Source organism: Pagrus pagrus, assembly GCF_965226575.1.
Source record: "Pagrus pagrus genome assembly, chromosome: 17".
Classification (NCBI taxonomy): Eukaryota; Metazoa; Chordata; class Actinopteri; order Spariformes; family Sparidae; genus Pagrus; species Pagrus pagrus.
This window is the reverse complement of record NC_140201.1, coordinates 8594333-8617499: the sequence shown is the minus strand read 5'-3', so window position 1 is coordinate 8617499 and position 23167 is coordinate 8594333. Positions and strand designations below refer to the sequence as shown.

Here is a 23167-nt window from a genome sequence, read left to right as displayed (position 1 = left end):
TCATTATAGCGCACCTCTGTTGGTTAGCCACAGCTAACAACCTGTAGACGGCTCGCTGGGAGCTCACTAACGCCGTGGAGTCCATATAAATGACTGAAATCACTGTGAGGTTTGCTGTAGAGCTAACTAGCTGTCCTGAGCTAAACAGAGCACTCTGACTTTTCTGTGGTTATTATGGAGGGACTGCAGGCTGAGATTTAAGACAGCTTACATCCTGTCATATCTTGTTGTATTATTACTACAGGTTATTTTTTATATGGCGATATAGGTTGGATGATACGATGATGTTCATGTTATTGTTGAAAACTGCTGTTCTCCTGTGCCCTGGGGTTCCCTGGTGCATTTCTGTTGCCTTAATTGAATTTTAACTGGCTTTAAACGTTGTTCTAATGAACTTCTTTGCCTCGTGTGATACACTTTCTGTTGCCTCAAAGTCTGGAATGTGCTTTACTGTTAAATCTTGGTTGCCTTATATTATTACGTCATTGAAAATGTACAAAAATGGTTATTTAAGTTTTTGTATTTACACATATGAAGATGGAAGTCTTGTGTAATGGATACGAGTGGAACACAATTGATGTCCAAGCACATCAGTTTGAAGTGTTTTTGCACACACTTGCCATTTGGTGATAAATATTATTAGATGATAACCCTCCAGCAATTAAGCGATGCACTTCCATAAAATTCAAGAACTTGTATATGGATTAAAAACAAATGTTTATAATCAATGCAAGAAATATCCTGACTTTTACGCTTCACCTCAGTAGTATGGGGTCGATTTCATGCCAAAACTTAACAAATTAAACTGATTTATACCAAAATCAGTGATTTAAGTTATAAAGTTGTGTTTTTGTACAGTAGGGCTGCATTGAATGGTGAAAAAATAATCATTTATTTTGACATATATTGCGACTGCGATATGATTGGTGGAAATGATCATTTTTGCATCACAATTTCTGAAAAAACAATTAATATGTTGATGATGTGACATTTTACTTTAATAAAAAAACAAAAAAAAACATTGCTGCTCTTTGCAATTCGGATACAGCACTTGGCCATTTTACAATCTTTATTATATTTTGATTAATTATGCAACTCTAGTGATCAGTGAGGCCCATCACCGAGAAACATTCTGCATCTACCATCTACCGTCGGTACCGTCTACCGTACGTTTTACTAAATTCAGTGCACCGTACCGCTATTTTCCCAGCTACTGTTGTTACTACTCTTGTATTACATTGAGGCTTTAGTCATATGGTTGTTGTTCAATTGGGCGGGGTTCATCTAAAGTGGGTAATATAAAAAAAAAGATATGTATGAACATACTCAGCTGAGTCATAGCGCCCTCTGCTGTTGAGGAGGCTGAATTACTCAGAAAATCCTGGCAAAAAGCTCATGTCAGATATGCTGTAATATGTTTTTTTGTACTTGTAAGCCATGCTTTATTTGTTTCTATAGTATCAATGAAAAACATTTTGTGTTTTGTATTTGCACACTCCATTGTCTTTGTTGGTGAATAGCAGGGGCATTTGTAAAAAATTTTTTGTTTGTTTGTCGAGTTTTGTCAGAATATAAGCTCCACCTAGTTTAACTCCAAAACACAAACAACTCCCTGATGAAACGCAGTAGTTATTTTTTTAAGATCCTCTCTGCCTGCTAAATGCCCCTCATTCAAACTTCTGTGATTGCACAACTTCCAGTTCGCGACGCTGGATCATCATCCTCATCCAGCCCTAATTGTAAGTCATGAAATAAATAAACATCTCAGCCTATCTATATAAACTCAATAAGGGCATGCAGCTAGAGCTCTGAGGGCAACGTGGACGCAGTAATTGTCATGCAGGTACATCATCAAGCTTTAGTTACAGCGTCTGTGTGGGAACGAGCAGCAAAATAAACCACACACGTGCCTACGGGCTTCACCGAGGCGCTGCCTGGTCTCAGCCTTTTCCTGTGTCCTGAATGGAGCTGGTGAAAGCTGTTGGGAGGCACTCAGCACAGTGTGATTACTGTGATTGAGGCTGTAATCACATGACCGCATATTGGTCATGAGATGGGTCGTCTTTGACTGAATCTGTAATTTTCTTGCTATGATCATTACAGCAGCCTCACTGGGGACAAGAGCTGTAATGACATGAATATCAAGAGTGCATTATTCCATTTTCTGGCGTCATGTGATTACTACGACGGCTTATCGGGGTCATCGTAGGTAAAATAAAGAGCCAGATGAGGGGGTAATATTCCTAGAAAGAAAAAAAACCCTCCTGAGATTAAAGCGGTAAATTTTCAAGAAAACTACTCAAATGTTCTCTGAGATTATAGTGATAAATTTGGGAGAAAGAACTTTCTCTCACCTTCGAATCATATCGAGTATCTAGACTTTGAAGAGACATTGACGTGAATCAGAAGAAAACAACATGGTGATTTGGAGGAATTTCTTCAAAGTGATATGAAGACATGTCTGGGATAAAATCACGAATATTTCCTTGAATTGCAAAGTATAAATGTGATTCGATCTTTCACTGCAGGCATAAAATATTAACAAACATGTTAATACGTGATGTATTAAACCCCCCACCCACAATTTTTCAGAGTTTTGTCATGAATTTGTGACTTTAATTTCTCAAGTTTATAATCTCAGTTAATACTCAGGTTTTTTGCTTGATTTACCACCTCAATCTGAGACCATAATAAAGTTTTTCCTGTAAATTTACAGCTTTAATCTTGGAAATTTCTTGTTTTGTCTGGGAATAGTAGCTATATTCCAACTATATAATATCCGGCTCAGCTGGTTTTTTTTAAAACCCATGATGGCCCCTATTATTACGCTGTCTTAGATTACAGCGGTTGACAGGAGTTAAAAAAAGGGAATAACATAGAGAGAGCTAGAGTTACAGCATCCCAGTTGAATTCCTCCGCACACTGGTCAAGTTGCTGTTCCAGTGCTGTGGACGTGTTTTGCAGAATATTATGATGTCACAGCGCATTTAACCTCTGACCATTGGTTATCAAATATCAAATCATCAGTTCATCCTTGAGTCATGGTGGGCACTCGTACCAAATTTGAAAAAAAAAAATCCCTCAAGGCATTCTTGAGACATGGCGTTGACAAGAACGGGACGGACAACCCGAAAACATGTCGCCAGTACGGTTAAAATGTGATATAGTATCTTTGTTCATCATCGGCAGTATCAGTACACAAGTGAAACTAACAGCGCGTGCTTCATACTGAGCCAAACATTCTTATCTAACTGCTCTGCTGCATGTCGCTCAGTCCCTGAAGATTAATCTCCAAACTCTCCATATGGAAAAGCAAGGACGACATTTCCAAAACATGCAATTGGCAGAAAAGTAATTAATTTTAAATTACACATCACCATATAATCATCTCGCCGACGGCATCATTAACCACGATTCCTTCTGTCTGTGGATCAAATTGTCCCCCAAACAGCTCATCAGCAGCGAGCTGTTCGCATTTCCCGTTCGGAAATTACACAAAACAATGGCCACCAGTGGAGCTGTTCTGTGGCCCGCGAGTTGACACGCAGCCATGTTAGTGAGTTCCAGTCATTCACTATACGCCTGTTCCTCTATTACACAGCAGCGCTTTTATGGCAGCAGTCTGTGGCACCGGCAGAATTCATTGTCTCATCGCTCAAGTGCTGTTTAGGCCTGTTGCCGGTCGTCCTCGTCTGGTTTTAAAACAGCGTTTGTCACCTTTCGTCCTGTGTTTTTTTTTCCTTGCCTCATCAAATATACATTTCGTACCCAGTGTGAGGCCTTCCAGTGGACGAGGAGATCACGACCGCAGCGACACGGCCTGTTGTTATTTTTAAAAGTGGCGAGTTGATGGATCCGGCGAACCAGAGGGGGTTGAACTCTTCGCTTTAAGAGAACTGAAGTGGTACAGTGTGAGCCACTCTTCATTAAACCGCTAATATTACAGGCTATTAATTATTCAGAGTAAGGCCTTATGACACTATACATCAGTGGATATTATGGAGCTGGTTATTCATTCATCTGGAGTATTCCTGCGTGAGGAAAAACAGGCTAAATGATGGATGATCGGAGGAGTGGTATCCTCCAGGTCCCAATCCACACTGCACTGCCGTCTCGATTTTTTCTCAGACCTACTGAATCTCCAAATGTTGCTTTGTGTCTCGTTCAGTCTGAGTTGGTCCTGTGTGGGAGGGACAAGGTGGCTTTTATAAGTCTGTGTCCAGGGATCCTTTGACTTTATCTGTCAGTGTCCGAGGGCTATTTCACATTGTTAATTTGGCATTCATTTATGGCACTGAATAATGAAAATGAAATATGACAGTAGCTTTGGTTATACGGACAATATTCTTCAATGTGATTGAAATCATTCTGGTTTACATGGACGCTAAATAAAGCAATCTGATGAGATGTGCGTTTATATTTCCAGAGCATTTAATCGGAATAGTGCTTATTTGCCACGTACGAAGCGGTCCTGCCTGCTGTGAAGCATCTAATCTGCCAAAAAAAATATAAGAGAAGAAGAAGAACTAGAAGTTTGGTTTACAACTTAACTGGGAAAATTCAATTTATTAATTCGCTTCGCCTTTTAGTACAATTTTCAAGACAACATGTCCTGGAAACATTATTTTCCTTCCTGGTTTGGGATGGTGGCGGAGATGCAGCGAGGAGAGAAGGCTGCCAAGCTGGTGACCACAGTTTGAGGCTGTGATTCAAGATTTTCAAGTGTGAAACCGCTGAATATTTTTCTAAGGAGACCTTGGGACCATCTCTGGCTGCGTTTGTGGTGACGAAACAACTGATATTTTTCGACAGGAAGTCAAAATATCTCCAGTTGCGTCTGTGGCTACAAGCTGGTGTTTTCAACAAGACCTTGGGTACTTTTCACCAGGGTTTTTATTTGGTGAACAAAATCAGGTATTTTAAAAAGGAGCAATGTGTGAGAGTTTTAGTGGAAAGCATTTAAAAATTGACTAAAATGATCAACATAATGTGAAAATACAGCAGTTTTGAGGTAATGAAACCTATTTATTGTGTTAGATGGCTAGATGCACAGATTACCGAGCTTGCTAGCCAACAGCCGCTTTAGTTAACAGCAGTTAGCGGTTACTTTTGGTTTGGAGTTTGCGTTAGACTGCTGGCAAATTCTTACATACTGCACCTTTAAGCTAAAGTATCACCTTTTCCTAACCCTAACCAAGGGGTTTTTGTGCCTTACCCAGCCAGAGTGCAGCGATGTCACAAGATAAAATTGAAAATTGAACCTAAAGAAATGTAAAGTTTCAACAATAATATATTAAAAGACTTTTACAAACACCATTGATGTATAAACCACAAGTCTGTTTACAGGTCGACCGTTCTGTATGTTGTAAACTGCTTTATAATGCCTTATAAAGAGTCAGTATGCTAGAAATATGCACGCTAATGAGCAACTGTTTAATGGTAAATATGTGTACACTTATACAAAGTGTTACCAGTGTAACTATTTATAATCTACAGCTTGTTGTTGCCAAGAACCAGCCCTGTAAATGTGAGTCTTAACACATTGGGAAGTTTCTGCAGCCAGCCTCTACAGCTGCATCTAATTCGGCTTTTTTTTTATGCTTTCAGAGAGCCTCTAAATTTCCTCATTGTGATGTAATGATCGTCTCTGACAGAAGATATAACTTAATCGTGACTCACCCTCCTCGCTTCCACCCTCTTACTTTTGATTACCTATGTCATCACACCTTCTGCACTGATTACATCTAAGGTATCGGAAATTGTGTGTTTAACTAATTTATCGTGGCGAGCTACTCCTCTCACCAAAAGAGCTTCGTCCTCGTAATTACAACGGATTAGGGACTAATATCTAATTATGGCGTAATATGCTTTAATGCATTTTTAATGGCAGCTGGGTGTTAAAGTCAAATTCGCCGCTGTCTCTGTTGGGGGGGGTGGGAGGTGAAGATTGAGGGAGGGAAAGGGTTTCTTGGCAGTGGAGGCTGCAGGGAGGATGGGAAACATTGATTTCTTTGGCTGAGGTTACAGGAGCCTAGCAGGGAGGCAGCTGCTGCATACTGAAGTCATTCGACGTTAAAAATGTTGCACCAGCCCCAGATACGCAGTAAAACGCATTTCCCTCGCCGCTGTTTTATGTCAGAGGAGGGAGGACACAAATGCCTGTTTGAATTATGATCTGGAATAGACTGTTTACTGATTTGCTACTTTATGAAGGGATGACTACATTGCCGAGACAAGTGAGATTGAGTGCCGCTGGCAGCTGAAGAGAGGGTTGAGTGTTTTGTTGTGGATGGATTGGACAGAAAATACAGTAAAGGAACGCTACGGTCTGGAGAATCCAATGTGCTGAAAAACAAAAATCAGGCCCATTCATGCAGACACACACAGACGAACACACGCCCAATCTTCAAGGGTCAGAGCTAGCGTATTAAAAGCACACTGAGCAAATATTCTCAGATGCACTTCTAAATGTATTCACACTCACTGTTTGTTTGTCTACGCATGATTGTTTTCCACAACAATATTCCATTCATCATTTGTTTCCTCCCTTGTTTATGCTAATAGGGCGTAGAAACAGAAAGAAGAAAAAAAAAATATCTGCATAATATTTCAAAGATTGATTGGGATGCAAATTGCCTTGTGAGCCCAATTGGTGTGGCTTGGCCTGTTTTAATTGGGTTCTGTTAATTAATGCTCGATGTGAAGACAAACTGAATTACTCGCAGGTTTTGCGCATGTCATTATCTCCTAATTGTGCCAGTAGGAAAGCCTGCGTGTGTGTGTATGTGTGTGTGTGTGTGCCCTATGCGCATGCATATTTGGTTAACCCTCTCTTCTCCTGTGTGATCCTGTAAAAAATCATTAAAGCCTAACAACAAACACAGGTCGTTAAGCTAATATAGCATTAGGAAGCTAAGATCTAATGTTCTAATCATGGCGAGACTAATAAGAGAAAATGTATTTACAGGTTATGACTGAATGCTTTCGACTTGAATGTTATTTATGAGATATGGACCTTATCAGGGATTTCTACCAAATTAATGACTGGATGATTGCACTTGACATGACTTCTCTTTTGTGTAATCACAAACACTGCACAGATGTGATAAGAGCAGCGTCCTCTTTGTCTTTGTGTCTTGTAATTAATCTGATTTGTTACTGCAACAGAAATTATTTTGCGCACAAGATCTAAGTCAATAATCTGCAAAAAAAAGACTCATGTTTCACATGGTAGAAGTGAGCAAACAAAGGAAAAACACAGGCTACATGAAAAACAAAACACAGGTGTACACGGAAAAAGGGCAGGAAAAAGACAAAGACAGGAAGTGATTCCAATGAAATACAGGTGAACACAGAAAGAGGCAAAGACAGGAAGTAGCATCACAGGGACTGATTAACTAACGTAACACCAGTGTACGCAGAAAAAGGTTGGGGAAAAAGACAAAGACAGGAAGTGCAAACACTAGGAGTGTAGCATCACAAGGACTGATTGACTAATGAAACATAGGTGTACACAGAAAAAGGTTGGGGAAAAAGACAGTGCAAGTGCAATGTAAAAAAAATACACACAAGGAGAGGCCTTCAAAATAAAACAGGAAAATCGCGAAACTAAACTCAGGGCCATGACATATATGGCAGATGGACCAACAAAGATGTTCTTGGGCCTCATTTATAGAACAGACTGATATACTGAAGTATAAACCCCGTCTCAGTGGTTATTTATAAAACTTTACTCCGACGTGGAAATGATCTTTTCTCTAAGCAAACTTTAGACTTGACTCAAGTGATTTATTAGTTATCGCTGCAGTGTTTGTACTGTACCTTGAATGAAAAGAAAACAACATTTTCCAAAATGCCTCTACTTCAAGATGGATCCAAAATGCAGCAGCGGTTCAGCGGACATGCAATGAACTGTGGGTTATCTTCTGCACCCTGTGCTGCTGATGAGATATATGTGCAACTTGAGATTCATATTTTCGCACCATTAAACAGAGGATGCTAAATCTCAAAACCCTCCATGCAAACATATAACAGTCAGAATGCATCAAAGGCTAAAACGGGAGCGTGAGTCATTACGCCACTCATCATGACCGCCGAGCGATTCATCCTGCCAGCCAGTCAGTGAGTCGAGGAGGTCCTCGACAGCAACAAATAAACATATTAATGTGATCAGTCGTGCTCTGAGAGCTGGAGAGCACTGCAATTAACGGTCGTCTGTTACTATGCGGACCGGAGTGTCGTTAGCGTCGGGGTGACCTTGAGGAGCCTCGTTAGGGGAGTGATTGACGTGGCAACTGTTGTCAGTGGCAACTCTGACAGTGGGGAGGGCGGGATGGACAGACGGGTGAGCCGGGTGGCAGGGCTGCAGGTGGCAGGCAGCGGGTGCGGGGTGCACCTGGTTACGCTGTTGTGAATGAGATCTGGCATCATCGTGATGAGAGAAGACAAATGCGGCAGAGTTATGAGAAAAGAGGAGCGGTGTTGGGAGTTTTAATTGGAAACGGATGTGAAGAGATTGTTCAGTGCTTCATTTGTGACTGTTTCTATGGTCAGAGTTGTTGATGTTTCTGTTAGAACAGCTCATTTCCACTACAAGAGCATTAGAAAACTTTGGAGGAGCTTGTTTCCACAGCAGGGACCAAGGTCTAAATTAAGTTCCAGGTGGGTAGTCCTTTCCAAAGGTACTTTTGAGTGTGGATTGGCTTCTCAGGCAATTTCCAACAACTCAAGGATCAACCACTAATCACCTAGCGACAGCAACGGCACAAATCCACACAGAGTTTATTTCGATTGCGTCTTCCGTGACGTTCACCGCTCAGGTCAGTGCGAGTGTGAAGTAGTACCTGTGATGTCGTGCTGTTTGAAGGAGTCGCTGTAGATCTGGTGTTGATTGGGACAATGTTTCTTCAGCCACTTGCACACGTCCTGTTGGGTCCACAGGGCCACCGGCTTGGACAGCTTCACATATCCCGGCTGAGAGGAACCAGAAACGAGACGTCAGAAACACACAGAATCAACACACGTACTGACGCAGTTATATAAATCCTTCTTTTTACGAGCTTGGTGAACTTTGGGTCTGTTTTTGCAGTTTAGAGATCCGTTCTGTCTGTGCATGTATTATTGAAGCTGGGGGAATTGTTGGTGAACAACCATTTTCACACTTTGGTTAGAGCATACCATCTGGACTTGACTTTCCACTTGACTGATTTTGTTGTATAATACATATCATATACATACTGGCTGCTGTGTGACCTTTTCCCCCCTCAAGGATCAATTAATTATTAATCATTTAAAGTGGAATGAATACAAAAATACGACATTTACAGACAGCTGAAAAGAAACTTTACAGTTCAATTAACCTTGTATGTTTTGCATTCACACTTCACTATTTATTCACCTTACAGTATCTTTCAAAAATGACTCCTGTGCTCACATTTTACAGTTTAAATCCACTTTTTACAATATGGTTGCTCTTACTGACTGTAAATACAGAACACTGTTCGCCATAAAGGTACCCTGGGAGGCTGTAAATGTTTTTGTTTGCATTTAGTTTCTCTCCTGAAATGGTGTTGTATCCTCACAAGCGTGTAGAAATGTGGGAAAAAGTCCTCTTTTGAATGTTTTGAAACCTGCATTATTTAGAGCAGCTTTTATTGACAGATCGCTGCCTTTAATGGTGCAACACCATCACAAAGTCTCTTTTTTCAAACTAGTGCAAAACAACGCTGTCTAAAATCATCATAAAAATGAGACGAGACTGGAGCTTTGCCTCATACAGAGGAGGCTGAATCCAGCAGACTGGCTCCTCTTCTGCGGGATGTGTGTCCTGGTTTTTGTATTTTTACTGGTGGTGTTATTTTCCTCAATAAATCTTTCAGTCTATAAAATCAGAAAAATGCCCATCACAGTTTCCCGGAGCCCGAGGTGACACCTTCAAATGTCTTGTTCTTTCCTCCAAAGGTCTTTCTATTGATTGTCAATAATGGATAAAACAGTAACTGTACAGGGAAAGGGATTTCAGTTTTCACCGTCCAGGTAACAACACATCCATCTGCCCAAACAAACACAAACACAGAGCTGACCACAGAGGAGGTATTCTAAATTATGGATGGATAAAATTAAAATTATAAACAACAATAGAGGGAAAATATCTAGTAACAGAAAAATATAGTCAATAAATAAGAAATAAGGTGGCTAAAGGTAGCTACTCAGTGGGTTTTTCAAAAATGGAGGCACCCGCACTTTGAAATGTACTGTAACGAGGATTTCGTCCGGGACATAGTGTCTCTGATCCACTGTGTGTGGGAAGGAGAGGCAGACTCCTTTCACTTAGGTTAGATAACTTGACAAGCCGGTAAAGAAGTAAAAGCAAACCTGTTCATGCTTCGGCAAATCCAAGTCAAAGGCTGAAATGGCAGTCAAGGGATTTGGCTCAATTTGGTGGTGAAGCGTTTCTAAAATAGTTTCAAAGACTGGTGCCTTAAAGGAACATTTCCACTGGGGTACACTCGAGTTCATTTGGTTTCACATATGTAGATACAATGGACAGCTTTAAACATATGATATGTAAGAGTTCGGCATTAAAATGTCTAAAAACAGCTAAATCTTTGTTATGTACTGTATGTTGTGGAGTTGTGGACTTACATTATCCCAAACAATGTTTAAACCCAAGCAAAGCTGGCAAATTAGCGTAGATCACCTACAAAACTAAATACTGCTTTCAGAAAGCTTTTCATCAGAAATGGAGACTGTTTAATAGTCTGTGTTTTGACCAGGGGACCATTTGTGTTTATCTGCACCAAACAGCCAGATTACTAACAAGCAACCACAGGCACCTATGGGAGTGTGTGTGGGCTGAATTCAGGTCAATCACTGAACTCAGCACTCACCAGGGACTCCGGTTCTCTCTCTTATTACCCCTCTCCTCTCTGTAACGTTACATACAGGAAGTGAAGTACATTTCCCCTCCAGCTCCCGTCAACCGTCGACATTACAAAACATAAACACCCGACAACGGAGGTCACCTCCGCGGATCCCTGCTACAGTCAGGTCTATAAACAGGAGTGCAGATAAATCTGCTTTTTAAAAGTTTAAAAGCCGTTTAATGGGTCTGTATTGGACTACAGTTTGATGAGACTGTGGGTGTTTATTCCTCCAGAAGTGACCAGCTCTGATCAGCAATGACCCGCCCGGCTCTCCCCACACAACACTAGGCAGATTTTTTTGTTTTGTTTTGATAGACAGGAGACCCCTAGCAACAGAAGAGAATATTGTGCATCTAAAGTAAGAAAAAGCGGATGTCATGGACTCTAGCCGATCACGGATTAAGTCCCGTGTTTCAGGGATTCAGGGAATGATTGCTGAGCTTTAGATGAAAACAATACATGGGGAGGCTAATCAAAGTAGTTCCTTCGCAGATGTGGTCAAAAACACCAAGAACTGTAGTTGCAACCACTGTGAACAGAGTGAAGAGCTCTGACATTTATTAGAGGTTATATTAAATTACATGCTATAGCACATACACACACACGTGCACTTTTCTGTACTTCTGCACTGCACTGTACTCTTGCTGCAGGATGCCACTCTACTTTAAATCCTTCAGCGCAGTCGCCTGCCAAAGGATCGCTCTTGAAAGTGCTGGCAATGCTTCTGATTTTGATTGAGGGGGCTACTAAAATTACAAACAGAGAGAGGTGATTAAAATTTCACATCCACTCCCTTCCACTTCAGCCTGCTCTCCGGCTGCCGTGTGGTGTGGCATAGCAATGGAGGCCTCTTCTCTTCTCCACCCAGAGAAGGCAGAATAACAGGTACTGGCAGCATTTTCTCTGTTTTGCCTCCTCGCTCCGACCCCCTCCTCCCCGTCTCTCATCTCTCCCCTGTATTCAATCTCGCTCTGTCCCTGTCAGATCTATCACATTGTCTTTCTCACTTCCTCTCCCCACATACTGGTGCTCTCATCTCTCCCGTCTCCCTCTCACCTGTTTCTTATTATATGCTACCTCACTCTCTCCTTTCGCTCGCCACGGCTCCTTCCCACTCACTCTATATCTGGCATCCCAGAGACAGAGAGAGAAATTTGGGGAAGATGTACATGATGCTTTTGGCATGCGGGCTTACATCCCCTGCAGGTAGGCGAGGTGACAGACAGCCAGAGCGGGCAGGTGGGCAGGTAGGGCACGGGTCTTAATGCGAGCGCTCTGCAGCCTGCGTGGAGAGATGCTGAATCTGCAGGGAGGGGAGGGAACGACATCGCGGGGAAGAAACCACATTAACCATTAAACACAGCTCGACTCAGTGCTAATTAACCCTGACTCGTAGCCTGAGGCGACAAAAGAGAGAGGGAGGCCCGGATGCAGAAGGAGTGCAGGGAAGGACAGTGTGTGTTGAAAGCATGTGAGGAGGGAGAGTTTGGAAGGACGACTGGACTGACGGATGAGGCAGCGAGCAGAGGAAAGAAAAAAAAAAGGAGCCAGTGGACTCACAGGAGACTCTCTCATTTTTCCATGAACCCATTTGTGAGTCAATGGCCATCTGTGTTTTACATTCTGCACTGATTTAGCCCGTAGCTGTGTTCCCGGGGCCGGTACAATAGGTGAGCTGGTGCCTTCCTGACTGCCAGCCAGCCAACACAGCCAAAAGGGCGGAGAGAAAACAGCAGAAAGGGAGACGGAAAACAGGAGCACAATCATGCTCAAAGAGCTGCGTTCAAGAGACTCCGGGCCAATTAGAGATTTGAGTGACAGCGGAGGGGTGAGAGGAGAAGCCTGCTTTATTTCCAACTGCAATACGCCTGGGAACGGGCGCACACACATACATATATATCCACATGGGCAACACCCGCACGAGGGAAAACATGAATGCAATGCAAAAAAAACATCTGATTGTCACGTGAGCCGACACGCATTCAGTGTGTCGCCGTAGTCCTTGGCTTTTAATTGATAACCGAAAGCCAAGTGCAGCTCCCAGTATTCTTCACGTTACCTTAGCAACAGTGCAAGGACGACCTCAAAAAAAAAATAAAAAAATAAAAAAAAATTAAAAGACGAGGAATAAAGCCTTCGGGGAGAAAAACGCACAACCCGAACGTGAACCAGAAGAGTGAGGAGTAAACATCCACGCATTAGCGACCACAGTGGAAAACTTAACATAATGAAGCATGTAATCGCGCTAACGCTGATAAGCATTTAAAGATCCAATATGAATGTGCTCGGCTGAATTAATCAAGAGGCAATCACATGATGGCCCCCTTTGTGAAGACAGTATTGGAATACAAAGAGAGCCGGGAATTAAAAAGCTCTCGGAGACAAACAGCATGTGACTCGCAGGGTGAATGTGGCTGGTTTTGTATTATCGTTTCTCTTGTGTCAGGATTTTCATTTTGGCTCCAAGATTGCTGATTGCAGGGTCAAACGGCTTCACACTCAATTAAAAATCTTGACTCAGGCAGCAATTAGCGCATATAGTGACATTGTTTGGTCAATAATCTCCCGCATTTAGTATTAAACTGACCACAATGACGTCGGTTAATGCCAAATGGACTCCGTAGTTTTTTGTTTACTTCACAGAAATAACTCAGACTGAGCCTCAGCCCTGGATATTTCCCCTGACAAAAGAAGTGGGCAGAGTTCATTTATTGAGCAAAATGCGTACAAGGGCAAAACAAATACTCGATCGCTCTTTGACAGCGCGAGAGCTGTTACTTTTTGTTCAGAACCATTACGGCTGTCTGGCAGCCTTCATTAGGAGCGATACCGTTTGTCAGATGAAACATGGCTGTGTTTGGAACGAGGCGGTCCCGAATCGTTGTCCAATCAGGTTTAGTAATACAATGTGAGACGACGGACCGCAAAGTCCATCAGAACAAGGCGGACAGCTCAGTTTCCGACATAATGACTTAAAGGGAGCTCCATTTTAAGGAGACTGGAGGTGTAATGTGTCTCTAATCAGGCAGTAGTTAGCGAACTAGATGTATTTGCTGTTATTATTGGCCTATTACAGATATATAGGTATCGGCGATGTAATATATAATAATAATTGAGACAATGATGCAGAAAAAAGATGTCTGGGATCATTTATAGTTATTAAATTCTTGTTGTTTCAGTCTGATCGTTAAACTGTAGAATATATACTGGAAGTTTTTACTTCCTGTTATTGGTATCGGCCCCAGAAATCGAATATCAGTCTTTAATAATATCCCTGACTTAAGCAGTATTCCTTATTACACTTACAACCTCCAGTAAAAATAAGTTTTATTTCAAAGACTGCCTTAAATACCAGCCGGGAGTAGAGGAAGTCTAGTAAAAGTCGTCGAAGACCGAATCAAAGCAGAGTGAAAGTGGCGATGCAGGAGCTTCTGCCATTAATAGAAGGAGAAAGCATATCAATTTTGTTCAATCCAGTTCAAAGTGGCATTAAAAGGATGGAGAGAGACGTTTACATCGCCAGAGCAAGTGTGAAATATCATCGATCACATCACTGTGATTCAGTGGTGTGATCCTGAGAGTTGAAGTTATATAGACAAGTGATACACAGTGAGATGATCTATGTTGGTAAAGCTTAACTTTAACCCCTCTGTTGCTTTCATAAGCTGAAAATAAATATATAATAAACTGTTCATATCACATCATAGTGTAGTTAAAGAAGATAATTGTTTATTTGTGTACAGTATTTTCAACAACTGTTATCATGTCTTTAGTTACTTGTTAATAAAGTAGCATCTGGATATCAACGCTTCCTGGACAAATACCAAATCAATAAACAATTAAAGACCTTTTGGCTGCTCACGATTACATGATAGTGTTTTTAAAATATACTTTTTTAATATTCATATACTGCGTATGGTAGCAGTGTATAATAACCATTGTTAATGAATGCTATTTGTGAAATAGCAGTGATGGAATGTAACCAAGTATATTTACTCAAGTACTGTATTTAAGCACAACTTTGAGCTACTTGTACTTGAGTCTTACCAGCTTCTGCTACTTTATACTTTCACTACATCTTGGAGGCAACTTTTGTACTTTTTTACCCACTACAGTTATTTGATAACTTTAGTTACAAGTAACGTTGCAGATTACATGCAGTATCAGAGCAGCATGTAAGTATCAGAGCAGCATGTAAGTAGAATAATCAGAAAAATGCTGAATATCTGATCCAATAATCGACCTGGCACTTTATGCATGCATGTTAATATATGTATAATTTACTTTTGACAGTTACGGGCATGTATTGCCAGAAAAATACTTATATGTTATATTATATATATATTTAAAATAATTTACTTTAAGACGATATCTTTACTTTTACTCAAGTATGACTTTTGGGTACCTTTCACAACACTGCTGCTCCTGACTCATCAGTATGTATAATTATAATAACTTTCCTCCATTTATTTAACACCAGAGAGCCTGTGAGGCTGCATCAGACTGTGATCCTCTCTGTGTACACTGGACTTGCTGACATCACACCGGTGTGATCCACTGTTACACACTACCCTCTAGTGTCACAACTCAACACTGCAGCCACTTCTTTTTCGAGTGTGACTGGACAGAAAAGTGCTGAGGAGGAGGAGGAGGAGGGCCGCTGCCATTAGTGTCATGTTGACTGAGTGAATGGCTGTTTGAGACACGGAGCCCTGTGTCATCGGCCCTATCTCCACTGCACAGCTAATTAACAGCTCTGGCATGCTCTCTCTCACTTTCCTTTCTCTCTGCCTCGCTCCATTTCTCTCGGCCAAAGTTGGCAGGAGATGAAAATTCCCTGTATTAATTAATCTGTTACATACAGGAGCGGGGATGAAACCGAGATATGTCTGCAAGTGTGTGTGTGTGTGACCAGAGAGCTGCATTAATAAGCCCTCATAAGGAACCTTTGTTAACAGGCGGAACCAACTTTTACTCCGGCACATCAAAGAAAGTACACAAGGCCCCTGAACGCTGCGCGACCTTGGGATTCGGCAGGGTCCATAAAGCATCGTGGGGTGTGTTAACACTAAACAAGATATATTCACCTTGGGCTTGATATCGATTACGGCTGAGATGAGCTGATTTGCTATGGATGTTACAGCCATCCACTGCGTCTAAATGGCTGTTTTATGCCTCATGTTTAATCTGGGGCTAAGCCTCGGCTCCATTACAAATGGAGCCAGGGAGCAGCTTCGGTCTAATATTCAAAACTGAACGGTGCTGCTGTGATGAACTGAAATGACCTGTCGTATTCTCGTCTATGTACTCTACCGAGGCCTGGATTTATTATGTCTTCGCATTTATTCAGAGCTAATTGAGGCATTACGAAATAGATATGAGATTTAATGCGTCTGATTTTCCTTAAAAATAAAGAAAACTTGGAAATAAACTTGACATAGTAACAAAAGAAGCTTTTTCTTGGCGAACTGTGCCGACAAGAAGTTAAGTTTCTCACCCTGCAGGGGAATTTTTTAGATTACAGATCGATCATGTTGTCAGATCTTAATGCTTCTTTGCGTTTCACCAAAGTGGGTGCGTAGCAGCGAGTGTTAAAAATCTGGCACTTTCGAGGCCAGATGTTGTTTGCTTAATGTTTGATCAGATAGTTCAAAGTAATGGTTCGGTGCACGGAGAGGGAAAAAAGTCTGAAAAGCTCAAAACTGCTTTCAGTGTTTCCTCTGGCCTTCAGCAACACATTCCAAAGAACATTTCTTCAAGTCCGATCTTCGCTGGAGTTTTGACCTCTTCAGGTACCAGTCAAAACAAGATTTTGTCAGTTTAAGATATTTTTTTGGTCCCATTTTGTAGAAAAACATGTTTCAGGTGTCAAACTCTGGTTCTTGCAAAAATGAAATTATCTGAACATTTCTGGAGCCTCACAGCAAAACAGCGCTGCAGCGTTCTTTGAAACAACTGAAGTCGATGTGGACTTTTTTTATAAAACATAAGGAAGCAATAGGAAAATATATATATATATATATATATATATATATATATATATATATATGTATAAAATGGCTCCATGCAGCTCATACAGCATAATCCAAGTCTTCGGATCTTTGCTGTAGCCGCTGAGCTAAAGGCATTAGCGTGCACCAGGTCTGAAGTGACTTTCCATTAGCATTGAGGCGAGTAGATAATGACTGAATTTTCATTTTCGGGTGAAGTTACTCTTTAAAATCTGGATGACGATTTGATTTATGCCTCAGCAAGCAAGATAGACATCTTATTTTGTGTCTTTGAACCTTTAGGCACATATACAGTGCAGGATACTGTATTACTACTGTACATCAGTTTTAAGAGTGAGCATATCGTCAAAATCCCACATGCAACAACAATACGTACAAACAAAAATACAATAAAGAAGTCTAAAGTTCAAATCATCTTAATTGTACTAATTGCTCCTGTTATATGCCAAATATTCATTAAAACTTCATTTTGAACTTGGGGGTAAATGTCCAAGGATTAGCCTCACATACAGTAGCTACTAAAGCAACACCATAGGAGACGGTGTGTGTTCGGATCTCCAGTCAAATCTGAGGGATCTCTGTCAGAATCACGCCCAGCCCACATAACATCTAACTGCTGTTGACTTTAATTGCTAACAGTGAAGTTAATATGCTGCAAACCTCCCATCTAGCTCCTAATGAAGCTCAAACCCAGTAAGTATTAATACATACCATTTGGCCCGTGGCTGTGTTGCATGATAGAACAGATTACCATTCTATGTAATTATAGTCTTTATGCAGTTATTGACCGACTGAATTTCCCCCAAAGAGAGAAACTAATTCTTAACTGCAATCCTGAGACACAACACCGAGAATGAAAGCTCAGACGGTTAAATTATTTCTGCGAATACAAGAACGCCCTCCAGGTCTCTAATGCAGTTCAGTGACTCAGCTGCGGCTTCATTACATGATGATGCCCACAAAACCCACAGAGCACGGATAGTATGTTAGGGATACTTTATATACACCGCGTATTAAATTGCATTTGCAGCACAAGAACAGAGCATCTTGGCTGTGTCTGTTTGCACTAATTGAACCCAGGCCTGTCCGTCTGTCTGTCAGTCTGTCAGTCTGTCAGGCATTTCAAAAAGCTCATCCAGGATTGCACACAGAGGACTACATCTGACTCTAAAGTGCTTCCACTTGCTCTGATTGACAGCTGATTACTGCAGATTTTATACAGAGAAAAGAGAATATGAGAGTGCGTGCGTCTCCTCCCACTGTCCCAACCTCGGTCTATTTCTGGAGAGGAAGTAACGCTGCATAGCTGATGATGGATCCTTTGATCTATTATCAGAAACACAGAGGAAGAGTTGAAACACAGCCTGAAACAAAAAGCCTGTCTTTTCTTCTTTATTCCCCGTTAAAGTCTTCGTGCTGAAGGGCTGGATGTATGGAACATACAGGGGATCCTTTCACGAAGGTGGGGGGTTGATTTGTTGTCAGTTTACGGCACTGGGATGTTTTTCGTGCACAAACTGTGATTTGACCACGAATACAGTCATTTCAGTTCAAAGTTAATGTGTTTTTAAAGCAATATAACCACTTCAATGAAACCAGGACATCAACATTAATTTCTTGTGATAATAAGGAAACATGAAAATGAAAATTAGACTCAAACTCAATGTTTAGGTATAGGTGTCACCACGTTAACTCTCATTATTTAGCATGTTAGCATCACTGTTAGCAGCAACAGTTGCTGCACTTAACATAAAGTACAACAGAGGATGTGTTCTGCAGGTTTTGGGGCATAAACTGAAGTACGAAATTCACAATTTCAGTCAATTAGTCAGTTTTATTGCTGGCAACGTCACTGTTCTGCTGCCCCCAAGTGGCCAAAATAAACAAATTAAAGCTTTAAAATCTCTAATTATCACAAACATCATTACTGTATAAATAATAGTGTAGTAAAACTATATCTGTCGTATGCCCCGAAATATTTTGTCACAGAGGTGGTTTGGTCTGAGGCTGCATTTTCAGTAACTCGGACGCTGAATGATCACAGAAATATTACAGGAACACTACAGGTAGCAGTGTGTCTCTATCATCCTCTAACTCCTCTGTTACTGTACCTGTCACCTTGATCGTGAAGGTGACAGCACAGTATATAGGCTACAACCAGGACAGTCCTGCCTGTGCCCAGGACAAAATTATCGCCCTCCAGTGTATTATTTTAGAGTAAGAAGGACCTGCCATGACCGAGGAGCCCGGGACTACTGACCTGGTGTTCCCTCCCTGTGTTCCCAACTCGATATAGATGTGACTATTTATAATACATAGTTTAGGGAATATTATAGATCCAAGACGAAACTGTCAGAAAGGTGAGACTGAGTGGAAAAGGCACAATTACAAACCTGTCTGCTACTTCAGCCCAACAGACATCGCCATGGATTTATTAACACACAGTTAGGCTACTGATATTTCAGAGCAATGATCGGGGTCATCGATTTTAACCTCCACCAACAGTCAGATTAAAGATCAATGAGTCAGGCAGGCAGACAAACTCCTTTGCCTGTGCACTCTCTCTACTACTGATATTACATTTCTGACCCGTTTTCTTAATGCGATCTCTTTTTATATCTCTTGTCAGGAACTTGAAAATGTTTGTCTTTGATGCCCCCAAGTGGCACCACCAGAAAAGACACTCCAGGGGATGGACACTTGGATGAAGGGACTGGATTATCAGACTTTTCTACAAACTGACATCAGAGTAACTTGGAAGATGCAGTTATAAAATCTACATTTCGAGGCCTTCTGGATAAAACAGATGCCAGCACTCCTCTTACCCGTGTCAGTTCGGACTCAGAGACGGAGCGGTGTGGCGGTGAACGTCGCTGGTACATGGGGGGGCTGACGTCCTGGTAGCTCGGGCTGTCGTCGTCCAGCAGCACAGCCCCGGCGTCCACCGACTCCTCCTCTTCCTCCAGCTGTGACGTCATGTCTTCCGGACACATCTGGTGGTCGATGCCATTCTGGCTCAGGTTACAGTGAACAGCTGGATGGAGGAAATAAACGACTGGATGAGCAGCATATTACGACTCAATTAATACTTAGTGTGTATAACATTTATGTATCCAGAGGTATTTAGTCTCTAATCACTTTGGTTGTTGTAGGAATGTAAAAAAAGTTGTACTTTACTGCATAAATGCTTAAATATAAGTGCTTCTCAGTCTGTTTGGCTTCCAAAATAAAACTGTATGATCTGCTTAATAGTATCCCAAATAAATTCTTAAAGGATTTAAAGTGATTTTCAACTGCTTTATAATTTTATGTTACTGGATCTACTGATGATATTTTCATCTGCGAGCATGTTGAGTCACCCCTGAGTCCTCCCACGCTGAATGCTATGCTGCAGAAATGCCACTAGATGGCAGCAGATGATACAGTAAGGGTGAGTAGCTGTTGAAGCAGACTCGTAATTCAATACTACCTACCAATACCAGACAGTCTGTAATCCATCCATACATTTTATGGATCAAATACTGAGGTTTTGGGTTGGCAGCTCGGGTCGGACGGAAAACCCAAAAAGTTAATCTGGAGTTGAGACTCTAAAATCTTTCTCTGGGAACTCCCATTTTGTTGCTTTCAATAGGATTACTGCCAATTTCAAATTTGGAAACTTAACTTTCTTCCTGTTACAAATAAAAAGATGAATTCATGAACAACTAGAATGGCACTATAATCGTAGAGCGCATACCTCTGCCAAGGCCCAACTGTCCCCTTTAATTCAATCAAGCCTAATCCAGTAACAAACTAAAATTTTTTAAACCACCCATAACTGCTTAGCCATAATTTAGATCACCAGATCAAGGTTCTGTCAAACTGTACGTACTCATAGATATATGCTACCTTAAAACACCTGATATTTATCATTAAATTCCATGCATTTTTCCGTGATAATGAATGAAAATCTGCCCCTTTATCCGCATTGGCACCAAAAGTTAATGGGGTCTATTCTGGGCCGAGACCCATCCTCCATCCAAGTTTAGTGGAAATCCGTTCAGTAGTTTTTGTCTAATCCTGGTTACAAACCAACCAACCAACAAACGGACATGTGTGAAAACATAACCTCCTTCAAAGCACTCAGCCTCACCTGGTCTGGTATGACCAGTTGTTGGTGGGTTGAGGTTGACTTATTTTAACTATTGATAGAAAACTTGACAGAATATTACTGAGTCAGTTTGGCTTTAATTCTTGTACTGTAAATTGCCTCCTGTGATGTCACTGAGTGGCTACGGTCCCTTCATTACCCACAATGCAACTTGATTCACTAGAAGTAAATTTTGAGATTGCATGCAGCTCCTGCTGGAGCCACAGACAGCTTTGTAGTACTTTTTTCACTCATGTAGTAGTACTCTCCAAGACCTGTAAACGCACTTTTATGAGAAACCTTCACTTTAAGGGAAACTTGAATGTGTGTCACTGATGTTTATAAAGCCGTCTCCCCACTGTTAACTGTTAGCTATGACAGCGTCCACCAACATGACACTCAAAAATCTTGTAAATTTAGCATTCAGACTTCCTTCTTTGAGCAATTTGTCACTTTTCCAGTGTCAACACATATTTATTCAAAACCCAGAATTAGCATGCAGCCAGGACTCGGGACACAGCTTGACTTTCCACCAGACATGCATCAAATTCAGGACACACGAATACAAATTAAATACGGCGTGTTTGCATAGATTTTGCGGATGTTTGAGTTGTATAATGGAGTTCTCGACCTTGCGCCTTGCTTGTAAGCCGAGATTGATAACCGAGCTCTACGGAGCAGGTTTTTATCTTCAGCCAGAGGGAGGCATCCGTTCAGCCACTGCTGCTTATAAACTGAGCCACAATGAGAGATCAACATTTCACAGCCACCAAATCCGAGTAAAACTCTTACTTGTTGTGACAAAGTGGCAGTCAAGTTCAAATCTCAAGCAGAGGAATTTAAAATAAGGATAGGCTTTAAATCCACTGAGCCGTTTCCTATCCAGGTACGGGTGATTATGTTTCAGTGGAGCTCGCAGGAGATGAAGGACAGAAGTCACATATAAGCAGCAATTCCGTCTAGTAAACTCGCATTGTACCGCTTTTCCTCCACGAAGTGATTATTTTTAGTTGTGTTTGTCATACAAAGTGTCAGGCCCAGGCACTATTTTTGTCTCATCAGCCAGTTAACAGGCGCAGAAGCGACAGCTAGCAGTGAGTTGTGAGGTGTCACTGAAATAGGCCATTTGTCATCGTGCAGTCTGCCCGCTCGTTCTAAAAAACACCAGCAGGCAGCTCATTTTTGTGGCGCGGGGAGACAAAGACCCTTTTCATCACACCTGAAGGCTGCCTCGCCTTCTGTAGATTAAAGGTCAGAGGAACGTTTTTCAAAGCATCTCGCTACTCGAATGAATCGAAAGCGAGCGAGCGAGACCGAACTAGAAACAGAACAGAACATCACCGTCGCGTACGGAGGCGAACACCCATTGACAGACATTAATGTTGTAAGAAAACAATTTCATCTCAATGATGGGTAACGTGTTGTGCAAATGGCTTCAAATACATGTTTGAATGGAACAAATTGCCGTTGGCTGGGATTAAAAAGATGGCAGCCGTATATCGGTCAAACGATCTGTTTTCTGGCAGGCCCCGCAAGTCCAGGAAAACAGCCAATCAGGGACTTATGTCAGGCCGCAGTTGCCGAGAAATTACAGCCACTTTGTATGATGGGAAACAAGACAATAACAGCAACAACATCTGTGCTGTCGTTCCAAATACACAGGACTGTGACAGCTACCGTAGGTGGTCCTGTCCTCTGTACAAACAGTCAATACGATTCAGCGAACAGACGGCATTTATTCAAAGCACACCTCGCCGAGAAAACGTCCTCCGCCGTGACCTTAAATCACACCCTCGCCCCTCTCAGAGCTGTATTGAAAATGGCTCAGGCCTAATTTAAAAAACACTTCTCTGCACCTCCCATTGATTATTCCGGGGATGCATGAGCATACGTACTGTCAGAGAGCACTGAACCCTGCACAGGTTTGTGTTGGACGATTCAAATTAAAAATGGGGGAATTGATGCTTCTGGACGCATTGCAAGTGGCGCGTGTCAAACTGGCAAAAACAAAAAATCGAAAGTGAAATACAACAACGGGAGTTTTACAGTTTATGTTACCTTAGACTTCTACTACGATATATAGACCCCTTCAGCGTCCAATG

At 41.6% G+C, this 23167-nt stretch overlaps 1 protein-coding gene across 3 annotated transcripts in view; it reads right to left on the bottom strand.

Annotated features, from left to right (window-relative positions):
• Window positions 1-23167, bottom strand: part of samd12 (sterile alpha motif domain containing 12) — a 114963-nt gene that overhangs the window by 72895 nt on the left and 18901 nt on the right. For all 3 annotated transcript variants that reach the window (XM_084380157.1, XM_084380156.1, XM_084380155.1), the window contains exons 2-3: window positions 19762-19970; window positions 8844-8973 (exon numbers count right to left, since the gene is read on the bottom strand). In XM_084380157.1, the coding sequence (XP_084236283.1) occupies window positions 8844-8973; window positions 19762-19970 (339 nt within the window). The remainder of the gene's footprint in view (window positions 1-8843; window positions 8974-19761; window positions 19971-23167) is intronic.